The sequence below is a fragment of the Capra hircus genome, chromosome 19, assembly GCF_001704415.2.
Source record: "Capra hircus breed San Clemente chromosome 19, ASM170441v1, whole genome shotgun sequence".
NCBI classification, from domain to species: Eukaryota; Metazoa; Chordata; class Mammalia; order Artiodactyla; family Bovidae; genus Capra; species Capra hircus.
This window is the reverse complement of record NC_030826.1, coordinates 20,315,119-20,333,471: the sequence shown is the minus strand read 5'-3', so window position 1 is coordinate 20,333,471 and position 18,353 is coordinate 20,315,119. Positions and strand designations below refer to the sequence as shown.

Genomic DNA, 18,353 nt, shown 5'->3' with positions numbered 1-18,353 from the left:
GCCGTGTGCCACCGCAACTGCGGTACTGCTTCCCCAGCTCACCAAGCACGTTTTCTGCCCAGCCTGGTAACACACAGGCACTCACATGCCCCAGTGGATTTGGCCAGGGCTCTTAACATGGAGGTGTGGGTTGGTAGGAAAAGTAGAAGCTTTTGCATCTTCCTTCCTGCTTCTGTGGAGTTTGGATCTGTGCTTTATTTTTACTTCAAAGGATTCTAGAAACAGGCCCAACAGAGGTCCCCAAAGGTGAACACACAGATCCTCAAACATTTATTGAATGTCCAGTGTTTGAAAGACACTGAGGTTTAGCTGAAAGAACGGCTCTAACTTTGAGAATAAATAGCACAGGCTTCCAGCTCACACCCCAGGAGACCTCACTGATATTTTATTTAAACTGGTGTGTCTGACTCTTAAACTGGGTTTCCTTTTTTTTGTCCTGTGGACATAGAGAAGAGTTGTCTATTATATGAAAAAGAGAAGAACAGTTCTTCATTATGCCTATCGGCTCCTGTCTCTCAGAGGGGGCAGGGATGGGAATATTGTGTCATTCATTTACTAGTGCCCCAAGTCTTGGTGGAATTTGGGGCAGGAGAGTGGAGGATGTTGGGAAATCATCCTCAAGGCTGGCCCTTGGCTTTGGACCTTGTGGGAGCTTGGCAAGCAGAGCCAGTTTGGAAATCCCCAGGGGCCGCGAGGAAATCCCCAGCAGCTGAGAGTCCTCAGGGAGCAGCAGGCCAAATGGAGCCACCAGTCAGGTGGTCCCTGCCGGCAGCCAGAACCTGACTTCAGGGAAATGGACTCCTGCTCTTGTCAGAGAGGACAAGCCCAGACTTCCCCGCCTGGGCTCTGTGCCCATGAGATGGTATGGGGTCCACAGGCTCTGAGCAAACCTTTGGGTATGCAGATACAGGGACTTGGGGAGCTCTAAGCCTTAGTGGGATTCCCTGGTGGCTCAGACGGTAAAGAGTCTGCCCATGTTGCAGGAGACCCAAGTTCGATCCCTGGGTCGGGAAGATCCCATGGAGAAGGAACTGGCCACCCACTCAGTATTCTTGCCTGGAAAAAATCCCATGGACAGAGGAGCCTGGGGGCTACAGTCCATGGGGTCGCAAACAGTTGGGACACAACTGAGCGACTTCACAAGCCTCAGTGACCACCTCTGGGACAAGCCCACTGACCCTTCTGGATTGCTTGTCCCAGAACTGTCCCCACCACACAGGCTCAAGGCGTCCCTGGAGTCTTCTGTTTATTTATGAAGTCATCCATTCATCCGTTTTATTCCATCAGTAAGCGTTTGAATGCCTACTATACATGAGGACTGCTTTGGGCTGTGGGAATGGAGCAGTGATGAGCACAGAGTCTGCGCAGAGCTCGTCCTAGCCTCTTCTCGAAGTACCCATGGGGTGAAGGGAGAGGCCATCTTGACATTTCAGCCTCCTCTCCTGGGGGCGCCTCTTGGGGGCGGAGCCGGCAAGGCAACCCCGAGGAGGTGATATCCCACTGCCTGGGCCCTGGCGGACCCTTGTGAAGGAGGCGACCGCCCTCTGCCGGGCGTTAGCAGCAACACAGGGCGGATGCACGGCGGGATTCCAGGCGCATGTGCCGACCTGGCCCCGCCCTCCCGATCCCGCCCTAGCGCTGGCGGCGAGCGGGCGGGGCCAGGAAGCGTAGGCCTCAGGGGTTGGGGGCGGGGCCAAGGCTGACTGGGCCGCTAGCTACCTCCTAGGCAGGCTTATCTTCCCAGCCTTGGGTGTGCACCCTGGGTCTCAGCAGGTTTCTTCTAGCCCTCCTCCCCTCCCAGGTTTCCTCTAGCCCTCCTCCCCATCCCTAGGCTTCTTCAAGGAAGTCTGTTGGGGTCCACTGGTTATTGATGCCCAACAATTTAAGAAAAAACACCTTAAGTATCTCAAAGGGTACCAGTCACTACTAACACCTTTACACTGTTTTTCATAGGTGAGAAGACTTTTGTTATACACACACACAGGTGATAAAGGATAATCCTTCCCAGCAGAGGAAAGTCACCAGTACTGAGAAACCTTTGAACTGATCACCCTGGAGAATGCATTTGTCTGGTGATGAGGTGTCTCCTACCCCGGGAAGCATAAATGCTCCAGCCCCTCCCCAGCCATCAGAGCTGAGTGCTGGAAACAGGACTTGCCCCAGCTTCCCTAAATAAAGAGTTCTATTGCATGCTCTCTCATAGCTCAGTTGGTAAAGAATCTGCCTGCAATACAGGAGACCCTGGTTCAATTCCTGGGTCGGGAAGATCCCCTGAGAAGGGATAGGCTACCCACTCCAGGATTCTTGGGCTTCCCTGGTGGCTCAGCTGATCAAGAATTCACCTGCAATGCAGTCGACCTGGGTTCGATCCCTGGGTTGGAAAGATCCTCTGGAGAAGGGAAAGGCTACCCACTCCAGTATTATGGCCTAGAGAATTCCATGGACTATACAGTCCATGGGGTCACAAAGAGTCGGACAGGACTGAGCGACTTTCACTTTCACATTGCAAGCTAGGTCGCTTCAGTCGTGTTCCACTCTTTGAGGTCGTGTTCCACTCTTTGCAATCCTATGGACTGTAGCCCATGAGGCTCCTCTGTCCATGGCATTCTCCAGGCAAGAATACTGGAGTGGGTTGCCATACCCTCCTCCAGGGGATCTTCCTGACCCAGGGATCCAAACCCACCTCTTTTACATCTCTTGCATTGGCGGTGGGTTCTTTACCACTGGTGCCAGGGGGGCAGGCCAAGAGTACTATTAGTGACATTTTATACATTGCAAATTAGTAATAATACAATGGATACTACACAGTTAGAATCCATTTATGGAGACAGTACATATAGCCTTTTTCTTTTTTTGAGTTCTGATTAAAGGGGAATAACAAAGACAAATGGGGTCAGAGCAGTATTCTTTCATTAATATGTTAACTAGAACCTCAGTCTCACTGTTTTACAAACTATCTCCCTCTAAACCAGCCTCAAGAAATTCACAGTCTCGTGGGTAGGGGATGAAACAAACAAAAAACCAAAAAACCCCAAACAAGCATTGTGCTTCCCCACAGTGTTCACCTTGAGGTATTACATATCAATACTAGTTTCACAAGTAAACCACTTACTCCTCAGAACCTCCTGCCTAGCCTGCCCTAGCTCTGCTCAGCCGCTTTGCCTGGCCCAGTGCCCAAAACAGAGCCAAGGACCGTTCACTCATCCAACGCTACCAATGAGGGAGAGCAGGGTAGTTGAAATTGTTACTCTATCTAAATATTCCTTTGGTCCTCATTCTTTTATCCGCAGCTAATTGCACATGTAGGCTTCCCTGGTGGCTCATTGGTAAGGAATCCACCTGCCAGTGCAGGAGATACAGGTTCAATCTCCAGTCTGGGAAGATCCCCTGGAGAAGGAAATGGCAACCCACTCCAGTATTCTTGCCTGGGAAATCCCACGGACAGAGGATCCTAGCGGGCTATAGTCCATAAGGTTGCAAAAGAGTTAAAAACGACTTAGCAACTAAACAACAAGCTGCACAAGTACCTTTCAGATCAGTTGGTTAAATCCAGTGGGTATTTACTGAACACGTACTATGTGCCTAGTTCTATAGGGGGGGATGGTCTCTAAAGGAAGTAGGAAATGTTCTTGTTCTCCAGGGAGAGAAGAAGGCTTAAACATATCACACAAATGTATTACCATCAAAACATCAGTTTGGTCATGGCGTATATTCACTCATTAAAATTCAATAAATTCCAATACAGCTCACTATCCCCCCACTCCTACCACGCACACACACAACCAGTGCGAAAATAGAGCTTTCCTATGAAACCTTTTGGAAGATGAAATGGTGTAAAGTGAAGAAGCAATTACCTAAGGGCACATTTTGCTAATGGATGCATTACAAAACCATAAGGCACAGATACAGATGCAGTTCAAAGCTATGGTGATTTGATGCTGAGAGGCTGAGTGTGGTTCCTGGAGAAGGAGCTTGGCAGGGTTGCCCAGGGTGTGTGCTGCCTCTAAAACGCTTGCTGCAAAACAAATGCTGGATGCAGTTTTTGCTTTTATAGCATTTTTTTTTTTTTTTCCGTAAAAGCAAACCACTTCTTCAGATTTCTTTTGCTTGTCGGAAGCAGGTACTAATGTAGGTCTTCTGTAAAGCTAAGTGGCATAAAGCAAACTTTGAAAAAGCAGAGGATACCTGTATGTGGTTGTGTAGGAAACTATATTACTTGTAGTCTGAAATTGTAACCATTGTATTTTGTCTACTTCACTGTGTACATTATGCTTTCAGATATAAGGATGGTTTATACAAAAGCATGTGTAATCTATTTGGTGAGCAAGTTAAGGGATTTTTAAGAGTAATTTTGACTATATTCTATTTTTGTCTTACATGTTGACTTTAGCGACTCTAACCCCCCATGGTGTGTGACTCCCATGTATGTGACGGAGCACCGTGCTGAGTATATTCAAGAATCACCATGCATGAGCGGTGATATGAATATTTATGTATAGACAGTGAACGCTGTAGTTTTTAGTAATAATCACTATCAACCATTTGCTAGACCTAATGCTAGGTGCTTTCCACATACTACTTTTTAAAATTCTCACAGCAACCCAAGAAGATAAGTATACTATAAGGCAAAAAAGTGGAAAGTTTAAGAAGTAACTTCCCCTTAGTTCAGACTGCAAAAAAAAAAAAAAGAGGCTGAGATTCGGTCTTTGCATTACCACACCACGCAGGCCTTGGGTTTTGGAATGGCTTCATGAAGGAGGTGGGACTCAAGATGGACTTGGAGAAATGGGGAGGGTTGGGAAGGTGGAGAGGCTTTCAGAAGTAGAGGCTCTGAGGCTGATGAGGGCCTGAGGTCTTGTCTGAGAGAGTGAGAGCCTGGCGTGCCGGGGAGATGGCGAGGGTGACAGAAAGGTGAGGGTGAAGTCCTGAGGAGGAGCCAGATTGTGGCCGTCCTTGGAGGCACCTGAGGCACCCGGCGTGGTCTGGCTAGCTGTGGGAGTGACCGCATGGCCCCCCAGAGCCGTAGGGCAGGCCCCGGAACAGCACTGAGCGTTGGGCCGCAGAGGGAGCAGCCGTGGTTTTATGTGAAGCTGAGCGGGTTGCCAGGGCCCCAGCTTCCCCCTCTGAATGAAGAGGTCGTCCTTCTCATGAAGGGAAGTGAAACTGCTCCGAGAGGGTCCCCGCCAGTAGCACCAAGCACCTCAGAGACAGAGTAGACAGGACCTAGTCATGAGCAGAACCTCAGAGCGGACGGGCCTGTGGTTTCCAGAAGTCAGAACAAGACTGTGCAGATAAAGTGACCCTCAGTCACCCAGAAGCTTCCAGGACACTGCTGAGTGGGAGGGGCGCCCCGAAGGTTCTCACGCAGCCGCAATAGAGAAATCCCAGTCTGTGTGTGAAAACCCAGGCTTCACTCCCAGCAGAGGCTGCGGGCTCGCTGACATCCCACTGGTTCTGCTCTGGCCTCTTCTGTCAGGCTTGGTTATCAGGTTTTACAGCCTTTGGCAGAAACAGCTTGTCAGAAGGAGGTGAGACTGCTGGAGACAGGCACGCTGACTGGCAGAGTGACAGCAGGGGTAGGGGACAAATGAACCGAACAAGCAGCAGATACACAGACACAAAGGGCGTCGGAAGCCACGGGGGTAGAGCGAGCCTTCACGGCTGCGGTGCCGAGACGGGCTGGTGCCCTCGGAGAGTGGTTCAGGGCATCGATGAGGCAGAAGCCAGGCTGTAAGTCAGGAGCTCAGAGTTTAAGGTGTTTGAGATGAGTTCTGTGCCTCAGACAGTAAAGAATCTGCCTCCAATGCAGGAGACCTGGGTACCATCCCTGGAGAAGGGAAGATCCCCTGGAGAAGGGAATGACAACCCACTCCAGTATTCTTGCCTGGAGAATCCCATGGACAGAGGAGACTGGTGGGCTACAGTCCATAGGGCCGCAAAGAGTTGGACACGACTGAGAGACTAACACTTTCCCTTTCAGAGTATTTTAACTTAAGAAATTTACAGAGTCTATAAAAAGTCTGTTATTTTTATGATTGTAAGTAGTCACAGAATTGAGAAAACTACTTAAAATAGAAAATATTTTGTCCCTTAAAAGGGGTAGACTTCAGTTACCTGGAAATTTTGCTTGTGATGTCCCTTTTCTCCCCCTAATGATCACAGATAGATAATAATTGTTAAAACTTATTGAAAACATATGGGCTTTGCAAGTCCCACTTCATTTAATCCCTGCAATAACCCTATGTGGTAGGCACTGTTTTTCTCCCCATTTTACAGGTGAAGAAATGGAAGCACAGAGTTAAGTTGTGTAGTTTACTGCATGGAGGAGCCAAGATTGAACCAGGCAGTCTGACTCTGGAGGTCTCACTGACTTAAGTACAATACACTGTGAATAATTCCTTTAAAGCAGTGATCCTCAGAATCATCTGGAGGGCTGGTAAAACCATAGATGCTGGGTCCCCTATCCAGAGTTTCTGATTCAGTAGGTCTGGGGTGCAACTCTAAAATTTACATTTCTAACAAGTTCCTAGGTGATGTTGATCCTGTCGGGCTGGGGACCACATTTTGAAAACCAAAGCCATTTCACCAACTGAGGTTTCACCAATCTCATACTAACAGCGTCAGTGCAGCCTAATCCTCGCTTCGCAGATGACAGAAACTTAAGTCATCTGCCCATGGTCGCACGGCTAAATCATTCAGTCCTTCGTTCACTGACTGTCTCACTGATTTAACGAACAGGCACCTCTGCCCTAGGCCTTATGCTGACCCTCCAGTCAAGCAACTCTCAGCTGTGGCTGCATGTAGGAATCACCTGGGGAGCTTTTAAAAATCCCAGTGTCCAGGCTGCCCTCCCAGACCAATCAAATCAGAAACTGGGAGGAAGTGGTGGGATCCAGGCATTGGTATCTTTAAAGTCCCACAGGGGTGTTCACTGTGCTGCAGAGGTTGGCATCATTGTGTCAAGAAAGCCCTGGAGAGGCAGAGACCTGTGACACAGTGCATGCCCCTGAGGGGCCAGATCATCTTCCCAGGGAAACACACCCTTCCCTGGGAAGTAGTTGTTCAGTCACTCAGTCTTGTCCGACTCTGCGACCCCATGGACTGTAGCCCGCCAGGCTCCTCTGTCCATGGCATTTCCCAGGCAAGAATACTGGAGTAAGTTGCCATTTCCTTCTCCAAGGGATCTTCCTGACCCAGGGACCAAACCAGGATCTCCTGCATTGGCAGGCGGGTTCTTTACCACTGAGCCACCTGGGAAGCCCCCTCCCTAGAAAGCAGTGCTTGAGTGCTAAGGCGCTTCAGTCATGTCCGGCTCTTTTTGACCCTACCAACTGTAGTCTGCCAGGTTCTTCCGTCCATGGAATTCTCCAGCCAAGAATACTGGAACAGGTGGCCCTGCCTCCTCCAGGGGATCTTTCCGACCCAGGGATTGAACTCACGTCTCTGATGTCTCCTGTATTAGCAGGCGGGTTCTTTACCACTAGCACCACCTGGGGAGCCCAGTCCTGATGGCTGGTACAGTGAGTGGCAGGCAGGAGGTGGAGCTAGGCTTTGGTCTTCTTGGGCAGTGCTTAGCAGCCTTTTCCCTGGGCTCACTGGAGCGGCCAGGATGACAGGCCTGGGGTCTCCAGAACCCCTGCTGGGCCCTGGTTAGGTGACAGTTCTGCTCAGGCTTCTTAGCACCCCCACCCTCACCCCACCGCTGCTCTTCCCGGAGAGGAAGAGGGAGGCGACAACTGTTTCCTTTATTCTGCAGAGCTGACAGTGTCTGAGACAGCTTCAGAAGAGCTGTCTCTTGGCTCCTTCCTACCTGCTCCCAGCCCCCATTTCGGTCTCATGGGTGTCCCCAGCCCTGGTCTGGGCACCCTGGGATACTAACTCCACAGGCTTCTCTTCATGCGGAGCACTGGCCTCGCTGCAGCGCTTGCTCATCAGCCAGACACCCACAATTTCCTCTGCTTGCAGGCCCACCCACCCCGCCCCACCAGCCCCACCCTCCTCAGTTGCTGGCAGTGTGGGAGAGAGGGACGTCTACACAGAGCGTGCAGTCAATTCCATGCATGTCCCTGGTGTATTTATAACAGGGAGGCGGCCACAGTGGGCCTCAGACTGATCGTGTGGGTCTCTGCTCCTGCAGGACTTTACAGGATGGCCGTACAGCTGCTGTTTGGGCACAGCGTGCAGCGGGTCCTGTGTGTGTCTGTTGCTGCTGTTGTATCGGAGGTGACGTTAGTGGTTGTCTTGGCCTCTGCCGCAGTCATTAGTTGGCTGGGGTGAGCCTATGATTGCGTGTTCTCAAGAACACTGTGCTGTGATCGAGTGTTCATGTGTGCTGGTGTGTGTGTATCTGTGTGTGTGTGTACGTATGCTCATCTTGATCCTAGCCTGTGGGGCTGGGGGGCTGCAGGTCTCAAATTCCTCTGCTATTTTTAGGGGCCATATCAGCTCAGCTGTCAGGAGCCCGGGTGTGTGTCAGTCGGAAAGTCTCCCCCTCCCTGTCCCTTGCCCCTATCCCTCCAACACCTCCGGCCCCCCACCCCCACCCCACGTCCTTCCCCTCAGAGCCGCCTCCTCCTCCAGGCACGCTGTATCCCCCCTCTGCCTCCTAGCATACCTGGTTCCCGCAGTCCTCCCGGCCAGGCCGCTCAATCTCTCACTCTCTCCGACTGGCTCTGGCCAGGGTTGGGCAGCCCTGGCCGGGAGGGGCCTGGGGAGAGGGAGGCGAGCAGGGGCGGGGCCACTGCCAGTGCTATTTTGAGCCGCTAACGGGAGCAGCATCGGAGAGGAGACTCCTTGCTCTGGGCTGCTCCGGGCCAGGCCATGCGGGTGAGTGTCCCTCTGACCCCCCACCCCGGAAATGCCCCAGACTCCTCACGTTGTCTCCTCATTTAGGAAAGGAGGGGCCTTTTTGTCGTTTCCCTCGATGTGGCTGAAGTAGGTGGGGAGGGAGGGCTCAGGCTCCTCTCTTGGCCTCTTGGTGAGGAGGGAATCCTTCATCCCCACAGCCTCTGCCTCTCATGACTTCGGGAGTTTGGGAGGGGACACCATCCTCTAAACCTCAGGGTCCGGGGACTGTATCAGTCACCCCACCTGCCCGGGACACGCCTTCCCCACAAACTGTGAGTGCCCCAGGCCTTCATTCCTGGGAATGCTATTACCTCCCAAAGCCCAGAACCCCAGCATCTCCCAGGCCTTTGGAAGTCCTGTCCCTGGTTTGCGTTGCCAGCAGAGCCCTCCACCTACCCCCCCACCCCTCTTTCCTCCTGGTGAACAAGAGAGAGGGGCTTGAGAGGGCTGGTTTGGGGACTTGTCAGGGCTCCCCGCTCGGAGCCCCCGAAGGTGGGCTCAGCGTCGCCTCCTCCATTTCTGTGAATTGGACACTCATATGGGGCACAGAGGGCATCTCAGGGATGCCCTGACTCTCTACAGGTCTCTTTTTTAGCAGAGATTACTTCAGAAGAGTAAGTTCCTTAAAAAAGCAAGTGAGGAGAGACAGAGCTGCCTCCAGTGTGTTCTTCTCCCCCACGCCGCTCCTCCCAGCCACCAAGGATAAGGTTTTCAGTTGTGTCAGCAGTTGGCTGAGTCTAGGAACTGGCCTGGCGGAGGTGGATCAGGAGCCTGAGATATGCCCGAGAGCATTTGTGTCCCCCTGTGCCCAGAGCCTGCCCCGCCCCAGCCTCAAAACTGGCACCAGCGTCAAGGTGTGTGGGCGGGCTGGGGGTGGGGCCTGAGAGACTTCACACCCTGGCAGTGGGTGCTTCCTGCTTAACACCCCACCCCACCCCTGCCCACCTTGGGCATCCAGGTCTCTGGCACCAGGTCACAGATTTGGGGCCATGCACGATGATGGTCAAGCAGTTGGCAGAGTGCCCTGCAGGCAGGCAGTGAGGATCCCCAGAGAAGGGAGCCGGCCCCCCAGCAGGTCTGGCCGTTGGAAGAGGAAGCCTGGGCCTTCTGCAACTGCAGTGCTGACAGGAAGCCATCCCAGCGCACCTGCTTCCTCCAGGCTGGCCCGGCCGGCGGTGGCCTCTCACTTGGTGGCTTTCTGTTCCGCCCTGGGCCAGAGGAGGGCTCTCGCTGGAGGCTGGACCAAAGGCGCCGGACTGTCCCTGCCAAACTCTTCTCCCCTTTCTCCTCTGGCAGCCTGGCCTTGAGGGCATTCCTGGCAGAGCTCCCCCCCCCCACCCCCATTCCTCCCAGGCGGCTCAGTATAAAGCTTATTGCAGTCATGGGCAGGTAGAGGGGTAAGGCCATCTCTGGAAAACCCCTACTTTCTACCCAAACTGTTGCTCTGGCAGGAGGTGTCATGGGAGGTCAGTGACGCAGGTGAACCAAGGAGGGGAGGGGAAAGGGCTACCTTCTGTCCCCTGACATGAGCCTCCGGGGTTCCTGCTGGAGGGCAGACCTGGGTGTGCGTCCCAGTCGGCCACTTGCTCCCATGAGACCTTTGTTGTTGTTCAGTCGCTAAGTCATGTCTGACTCTGCAAACCCATGAGACCTTGGATAGGTCAGTTCTGAGCTTCCTTTTGCTCATCTGTAAAGTAGGAATCATACTAGTATCTGCTTCAGAGGGATGTTGTGAGGATTAATTGAGATAATGCATGTCAAGGGTTTAACACAGTACCTGGCACTTAGTACATGCTCTTATTGAGCTAACTGTTCTTACTGGTATTTCTTCCTTACACCGCCGCCCTCCTCTCCCATCCTTAGATAAGTTGGTGCTAGGTTAGGACTAGCAGGGAGAGGGTCACCTGGGAGATACCCTCTGCATTCCAGTGGTAGAGGGGAGAGATGCCAGGCTCCTTGGTCACAAATGGCGGATCTTCTCTTCCTTTAGGCGCTCACTCTTGGGGTGTCCACTGTCCTTGGGCGCTCACAGTGGGTGGATGTCTTGCATGGACATTTGGGCCTCAATGCATTTGCCCAGGCTGAGCACTCCATGCCTGGAGGGTGCCTCATGGGTGGAATGATTCTCCTAGGGGCGTTTGTGTACCCGTTCCCTCCTGCAAGGGACCCAGAGGATGATAAGTAAAGAGCGGATGGTCCTGCTGGTGATGCAGAGGGTGAGACCCAGCCTGCCCCAGCCCCCCAACCCAACCCCAGCCTTTGAAGCCTTCAGGGCAGAGGGTAGATGGGTCTCTCCATACATTTCTTGGATTTCTCCTCCTTGAGAACAAATGTTTTTGGCTGTTATCTCCTCCGCTTTTTCTTTTTTATGGACTGTTTTGCCATCTTTATAATAGAAATAAATAGTAAGTAACAAATACATAACACGATAAATACCAAGTGTTTCTATTGTGTCTAATTTGCACAATTTACAAGATTGTTATGATCACTGTTTACTTACTATTTAGGTTCTAGTGTTTTTGATTGATGTTATTTTAGGAGGAGTTTTCCATATGGCTACATTGTCCACATATTTGTTAGTTTAAATCGCAACATAACAATGGATTGTACTAATTTAGCACAGTTTACCTGACCCCCTCCCATTCTTAGGGAGTTAATTATTTCCAGTTTAGGGCTGTTATAGATGGTGCATCTTTGCATAGGTTTGTATGTGTGTGTGTGGGGGGGGTGGTTTCTCCTAAGTCAGCTTATACATTCTGGAAGATGGGATGGCTACTGTGGGCTCTGCAAAGAGCTACTAAGCAATTTCAGAGTGTCCTGCCCTCCCCTCATCCCCATGGTTTACTATCTACTTATTGTTGCTAAAGTTAGAGATTATACCTCCCTTGTTTTTCCCCACATCCCTGGGAATCGGGATGGACAAGCTTTATTCTTGATAATTTACAGCCGACAGAAGAGACCAGATGGGAATAAGAGGTTTGTACAGAGGACCCCCACTGCAGGACCGTCAGGCAGCAAACATCTATTAAGTGCCCACAGTACGATGAGTAAAAACAGAGTCCTGCCCATGAGGGAATCAGTCTGGAGAGTGATCTAGGCAGCACAAGCGGCTCCCAAGATCCATCCTGGCTGTGAATCACAGTGCTCCCACCTGCCAGCTGCGGGACCCTCAGCGCGGGACTTGCCTTCTTCATTTCCTTACCCAGATAGTGGGTTGTTGTGAGGATTAGGTGAGGAGGGAGTGTGAAGCACCTACCACTGTGCTGAGCACCACAGTGAGGATTTGGTGAGCCTTGGTTTCTCTCCCCTTCTGGAAGAGAAGAGGACAGGAGTGCCAGAGAGGCAGGAGGTGGCCAGAGCCTTACAGAGTGGTGGGCTTGTGGTCCCTTCGCAAGTCCAGAAACTCAGTTTGGGCACATTGAATGCTGGTAAGCTCCGCCCTTTCAATCTCGGCTTTGGCTGGACGCAGGCCTCCCGAAGCTCGATGCTGACACAGATCTTAACCAGAGTTGGCCACTAAGGATGACTCAGCCCCCCAACCCTGCCTGACACAGCAGAAAAGATGGGCCTCCAAGGGAGCCGCACAGGCTTGCAGCCGGAGCCACTGGGGTTGAAACCCCAGCTCCACCACTTACCAGCTCTATGACTTCATCTCTCAGTCTTCTTCCTCGTCAGTAAAACGGGAATAATAATGGTTCTCCTATCCTAAGGCTATAAGATTTATATACAAAAATACACATAAAACACCTTTACAGGGCCCTTCTCATTGTAGGTGCTCCATGTTCAGTAATGAATGTTGTTGGAAATGTCTGAACTCACCAGAGAGAGGACAGGTCAGAGAAGAGAGGCTGTTGCTCCCAGGCACCCTCGCTCCCCAGAACCATCAGGTCTCAGCTCTGCTAGAGTAGCAGAGAGAGGTGCAGGTGACTGTAGCGGAGATGCTCCCACCATCTTTGGGACTGCATTCCTTACCTGTTCTCTGTGGGACAAAGACAGGTATTTCTTGATTCTAATTTTAGTTAAAATCTAGTGATAAGGAAGAGAGGAAAAGATCTGGGCACTTGAGCACAGAAGCCACAGAAAGAATTCCTCCAGGGAAAAGCCTACGTCTGTGGTCGGAAGGATGCTCCTGAGGAGCAGCTGATGTGGAGGCTGACGGGTTCCTCTCTGCACACACGGGAGAGCTGGAGCAAGGCATCAGAGGACGAGTCAGTGAATTAAACAAGCCAACTTACAGTCTAGAATATAACCTGACAGTAGAGTAGAAGCTTCCGTGGTGGCTCAGTGGTCAAGAATCTGCCTGCCCATGCAGGAGATGAGGGTTCGAGCCCTGGAAGACCCCCTGGAGAGGGAAATGGCAACCCACTCCAGTATTCTTACCTGGAGAATCCCATGGACAGAGGAGCCTGGTGGGCTACAGCCCATGGGGTCGCATAGGAATTGGACACAGCTTAGCCACTAAACAGCAACAAATAGGATAGAAACATCAGCAAAGCAAATTAAAAATAATTCACTGAAAACAAAATATTCTCTCTCTCTCCTTTTTTTTTTTTTTTGCTGTGAATCCACGATAAGTAAGAATAAGAGTGATGGGCTTCCCTGATGGCTCAGTGGTAAAGAATCTGCCTGCAGTGTAGGAGATGCAGGTTCAGTCCTGGGTTGGGAAGATCCCCTGGAGAAGGAAGTGGCAACCCACTCCAGTATTCTTGCCTGGGAAGTCCCATGGACAGAGGAGCCTGGCGGGCTACAGTCCATGGGGTTGCAAAGAGTCAAACATGACTTAGTGACTCAACAACAACAAGAATAAGAATGAACCAGTTTAAACTCCGCTGACTTGAACAGATTCTTGAGATGACACCTCTCCCTGGGCTGAGGCAGATTCTACCTGTTGAGTTTCGAGAGGACCCACTCTGGTTTCTAACCCCCGGAAGGGGCAGCTGTGTTGTTCCCCAGGCCTCCTACCCTTGGAAGGTGCTGGTGAGTTGGAGATAAAAGGCAAAGCCACAGGAGTCCTAGTCCTTCCTTAATCTCCTCCTGGTTCCCAGGCCTGCAGGTTCACTAAATTAAGAGCTTGCAGGAAAATCCCATAGACTGAGGAGCCTGGCGGGTTACAGTCCATGAGTTATCATTGCAAAGAGCTGGACACGACTGAGCATGCATGCACGTGCCTGTCCGTGCCCCAACTCCTAGGGCACCAGCCCTAGAGAAGACTTTAGCCGCTGTCTGGACCAGCCCATCCCCTGATTCCACCGAGAGGCCAGAGAGGTGAAGCGGCTTCTTCAAGGACACACAGCTGCCCAGGGCAGGAAGGTCGAGGTCCTGTACCTCACTTTGTCTTCTCTTTCCTCTAATCGTTTACTCCTTACTCCTTCTCTGACCTTTGGAGCTTCGTAACCCTTCCCCCTCCCCCCACTCCATTCTTCCTTTTCCCTGTGGCCCACAGTCTTTGTCCCGGCAGGTCCTGGTCTTTAGGAAGACTCCAAGCCCCTGAGAGAGCCTGCCCCCGTTTCTTCTCTGACCCAGGGTGTGGGCTGCTTTCGGCACCATGGCCTTTTCATCAAGGTTTGCCTTCTGGGAGCAAAAGGAAAGTTACACTTAAAAATCTTTGTGCTTTTTCCCTCTGTGCTTGGCATGGCGTGTGCAGGCAGGAGACTGGCTGGTGGGAGAGGGAGCTTTGGGACCTGGCGATGGACTGGGGCATGTGTATTGGGGGGTTGGGTAGAAGGACCGGGGGCACTGTGAACTCCCTCTTCTTGCCTGGATGGGCTCTTCTGCTGGGTCATGCTCCTCCCCGAGCTCCACCTCTGGTAAGCTGAGCTGCCTTTTGTCCCACGGGTGCCCCTCCAAGTTAACCCCTCATGCCCTCTGCACCCTTCGGCTGCTCTGACTCACCCCCGGGCACTTGAGCTGCTGTGAAGGGACCACTGGGAATGGCTTTGGCTCTGAGGCCTCAGAACTGGGTCTCCCCAAGTCTGGGGTCTGTGATGGGGAGGGTGAGAAGGAGCCAGGAGTGGAGAGCCAGGCCAGTTGACTGCCTGGGGCCAGAGGGTGATTCTGGCTGCAGACCTGCGCGTGCCTTTGTGCTGTGCACAGTCCCCAGCTGGGCAATGACCTCCAGCAGACAGAACCCTCTGGTGGGGGAGGGGCGGTGAGTCAGCCTCAGGCTAAATCCAGACCTGAGCTCAGAGCTGGGTCTGGTGTCACAGCCATCTCAGGGGGCTGCCATGCCTCACCACTTGGGAAAGACCCTTGGGGCCCTAAGCTTGAGCCACCCAGAAGGAGGACAGACTTGGAGCTGGCGAAGGACACTGAGTGGACTTGGAGTCTGGGCCATCGCTGGGCCCGAGCTAACAGCACTGCGTGCCGTAATGAGTGTGTCTGGGTGGTGTGTGAACACTCGCTGACCCTCTAACCTGTGTGCCCGGGAACTAATGCACGGTGTGATGGGGGATGGGCGGCGTGGGCCTTTGCGGGGGCGTCAGATGCAGACCTAGACTCTCCTTCCTTTCCTCTCCACCAGCCCCTGTCTGCCTGTTCTCTGCTCCAGTCCCAAATTTCTAAAGTCCTGGAGTCCCCTCTGATGAATAATGGCCTTTTCCCCTCTGTCCATGGCAGTGTGAACTCACTTTGAAGCTTGAGTCCACTGAAAATAGCTCTACGGGCTATTAGCTTTAAAACTGCAGCAGCCATCACGCTGGTCAGTGCCCCCAGGCATTGCTAATTAGAGCTCAAAATCAGCCATGGACCCTGGCTACACAAGGAGAGTCCCCATCGGTGGATAATTAAAATGATTCTGGATGCATTTCTAAGGATCTTTTCCTTTAGGAATCAAGGACTGCTTCTCATGCTCCTGTCTCTGGTGAAGACCTGTCTTTTTCCTCTAGTCCTAAGTGACTGGGGGAAAAAGAGAAATGAAAGCCACTGGGACTGCCTGAGCTTTTGAAGGGAGGATGCTAGTGAGTGGGAGAGGAGAAGCCTCACCCAGACCAGAGGCCTGGCCCTCTGGGTCTGTTCTGAGCCAGGCTCTGAGCTGAAAGAACCATCAGAGCAGCCATAGTGTCTGTTCTTTTCCCAGATACGTCACGGTCACTGCCGTCTGCCCCTGACTCTGCTCCTCCTCTCTAACTCAGGCCAGCCAGCTTCCAGGCCAGGCACAGACCCCAGAGCCCAGGCATCTTTCCTCCTTTCCCCTCCTCCACCCCTCCCAACCTTGGGGTTGCCTCCCTCAGCTGCATGGTTGGCAGAGTTCTGTGGGTCTGATGTTGGGAAGATATCTGGTCTCCTAAATTCCTGCCTCTGCCCAGCTTCCTGTCTCCAGCCAGAGCTCGGCTGGCTGGTGGGGAAGGCTTGCAGACTCTGTGCTGGGGAAATCGTACCGACCTGGAAGCCAGCCTCATTGGGCCGCCTATTCACTCCACACTGAGCTCTGCGGGCCCCATAGACAGGGGTCCTTCCCCCGCCTCAGTCCCAGGGTCAGGGGGCTCTTGTTCAGACCACCTCCTGTTTGAGCTGGGAATGGCTCTTGTAGTTCAGCCTGAGTTGAACTCGCTGGATGCTTCCTATAAGCAAGGCCATGATGTCACTCTCATGGGTGGACCTCTGTAGGCAGCCCACGTGGGCCACATGGCTGGTCACTGAGGGCAAAGGATCCGTGGCTGTAACCCCCCGCAGAGATGCTTCATCCTTGAAGTTGTCCCTGGACAATCTTGGCCCCAGGGTAGGATAACTGTTGCCCAGGTCCAGAGCCCCAGGACTCCTAAGCACTCAGGAGCTCTGCCTCTAGGAGGGAGCGACAGCTTGGATATTTACTTCCTGTGCTTTCACTGCCGGGTCCCCCCACTCTGACCTCTGACTTGCCTGTGACTTCTTCTGTCTGCTCCCTCAGGTTAAAGAGGAGGACAAAGCTCTCCCGAAGCCTGGCCCTCCTGCCAAAGAGGAAGGGGCTGTAAGTGGTTCTCCCAGACCCGTGTGTGTGTGTGTGTGTGTGTGTGTGTGTAAGTGAGTTGTGTGTGTGTGTTGTGTGTGTGCATGTGTGTGTGTGTGAGAGAGAGAGAGGAAGTGAGTGAGTGAGTGAGTTGTGTGTCCAGGCGGGCTGTGTCTGGGAGGCAGTTCCGTGGAGCTGGCAGGCCTGCTAGCATGCCCCTTCTCGTGTGGGGTGGCTAGAGGGAAGGCCACTAAAGTGATGGGAAGAACAGCAAATGTGATGCCAACCTGGGGTGTGTGAAGGAGATGGCAGTGCCAGGCATTTTGGGGACCTCTCCCTAACTCCCCTCTCCTTCATTCCTTCCTATTGTCCTGGTTTCCCGAACTCTCTGGGGTTGGAGAGGCACGGGTGGGATCTCTCTTAGGTGGGCGAGCGTCACATGAGAGCTCAGCTGTTGAGACTCCGCGTCCTGCTCTGATGGCACAAGACAAGGTGGGGAGGGACCTCACTGCAGCTGCTGCCGTCTCTTCCCAAGACCCCGTCAGCTGCTCGGTGCGGGCAACCCGGAGGCAGGCGCCAGCCACCCGGTGCCGTAACCCCCACCAGTCATTCTGCCTTGGGACAGAGGCAAATAAAGGGACAGTGACCCTGAATAAAGCTGGACACTTTTAAGGCAAGAGGGGAGAGAGTTGTACAGCAGCCGGGTCCAGAGATGTGCAGTTAGGTGAAGGCTGCTGTTGGCCTAGCGGGCAGGAGGGCCCAGGGCTCTGGGACTGCTGGGTCATGGAACAGATCCAAACTTCATTACCCCAGAAGGTGCCTGCCCTCCCCCCGCCCCCCTTCCTTGGGTGGAGATTTGATTAGCCAGGTGTTAACGGCTTCTACCTGATCTGTAAGCAGTCCTGCAAGGCCAGGGTGATTTCAAAGGGATATGTTTGAGATCTGTGAGGGAAGGGCCTTAGAGCATGCCAGCTCTGGAGGGAGAATTAGATGTAAAGAGCTTAAAAGCCTGCCTGGCACATAATAAGCTCCGTATGATGTTAGCAGTTACTAGCATCATCGCTGTGATCATCAGCTTCAGTTAGAGGGTGTGAGAGGAAAGCCAGAAGGGAGTGGAGCGTGGGACGTGGGACCCAGCAGTAGGGGTCACATCAGCTCTGCAGGGCCCTATATGCCACTGAACACTCAACCCAAGAGCTTGAGGAGGAGGCCCCTTTACGGCCTCCCTTCCCCTTCCCCACCCCTGCAGCAAGGCCACCCCTGCCTCTGAGGCTTGGGCTGAGGTCACTTGGCTCAGCTCTGCTCAGGACATGGGTCTCAGTCCACACACGGCAGCCAGAGGTCTGTGCATGTCTCTGAGCGCCTTCCTGTATATCAGCAGAGTGTCTGCCAGCCCCTCTCAGAGCCTGGTACCCAGGAACAGCCTAGAACCAAGGTTTGGGAGAACAAGGACTCAAGCACATCTCATGAATGGCAGGGGCTTACCTGACCAGCAAGGGGCCCCCAGATTGACCTGGCTACCCCAGGCAGGGTGGCCATCTTTGCAGGAGGCTGCCCTGCCATACCAGCCAACCTGGTCTGC

General features: G+C 52.9%; 1 protein-coding gene and 1 long non-coding RNA gene across 11 annotated transcripts in view; one reads left to right on the top strand and one right to left on the bottom strand.

Annotated features, from left to right (window-relative positions):
* The window catches only part of MYO18A (myosin XVIIIA), a 101,425-nt gene that overhangs the window by 29,661 nt on the left and 53,411 nt on the right, over positions 1–18,353 (top strand). For 2 of the 10 annotated variants that reach the window (XM_018064334.1, XM_018064339.1), the window contains exon 3: positions 16,733–16,792. The exons of 7 other annotated variants lie outside the window; for them this stretch is intronic. In XM_018064334.1, the coding sequence (XP_017919823.1) occupies positions 16,733–16,792 (60 nt within the window). Of the gene's footprint in view, positions 1–8,735; positions 8,827–16,732; positions 16,793–18,353 lie in introns of those variants that run through there. One more of the 10 variants, XM_018064340.1, reaches the window with a different exon arrangement.
* Positions 4,057–8,675, bottom strand: LOC108638259. The gene is made up of 2 exons (XR_001919683.1): positions 8,615–8,675; positions 4,057–5,499 (listed from the first exon to the last, which is right to left on the bottom strand). It is a non-coding gene; the product is annotated as an uncharacterized LOC108638259 (long non-coding RNA).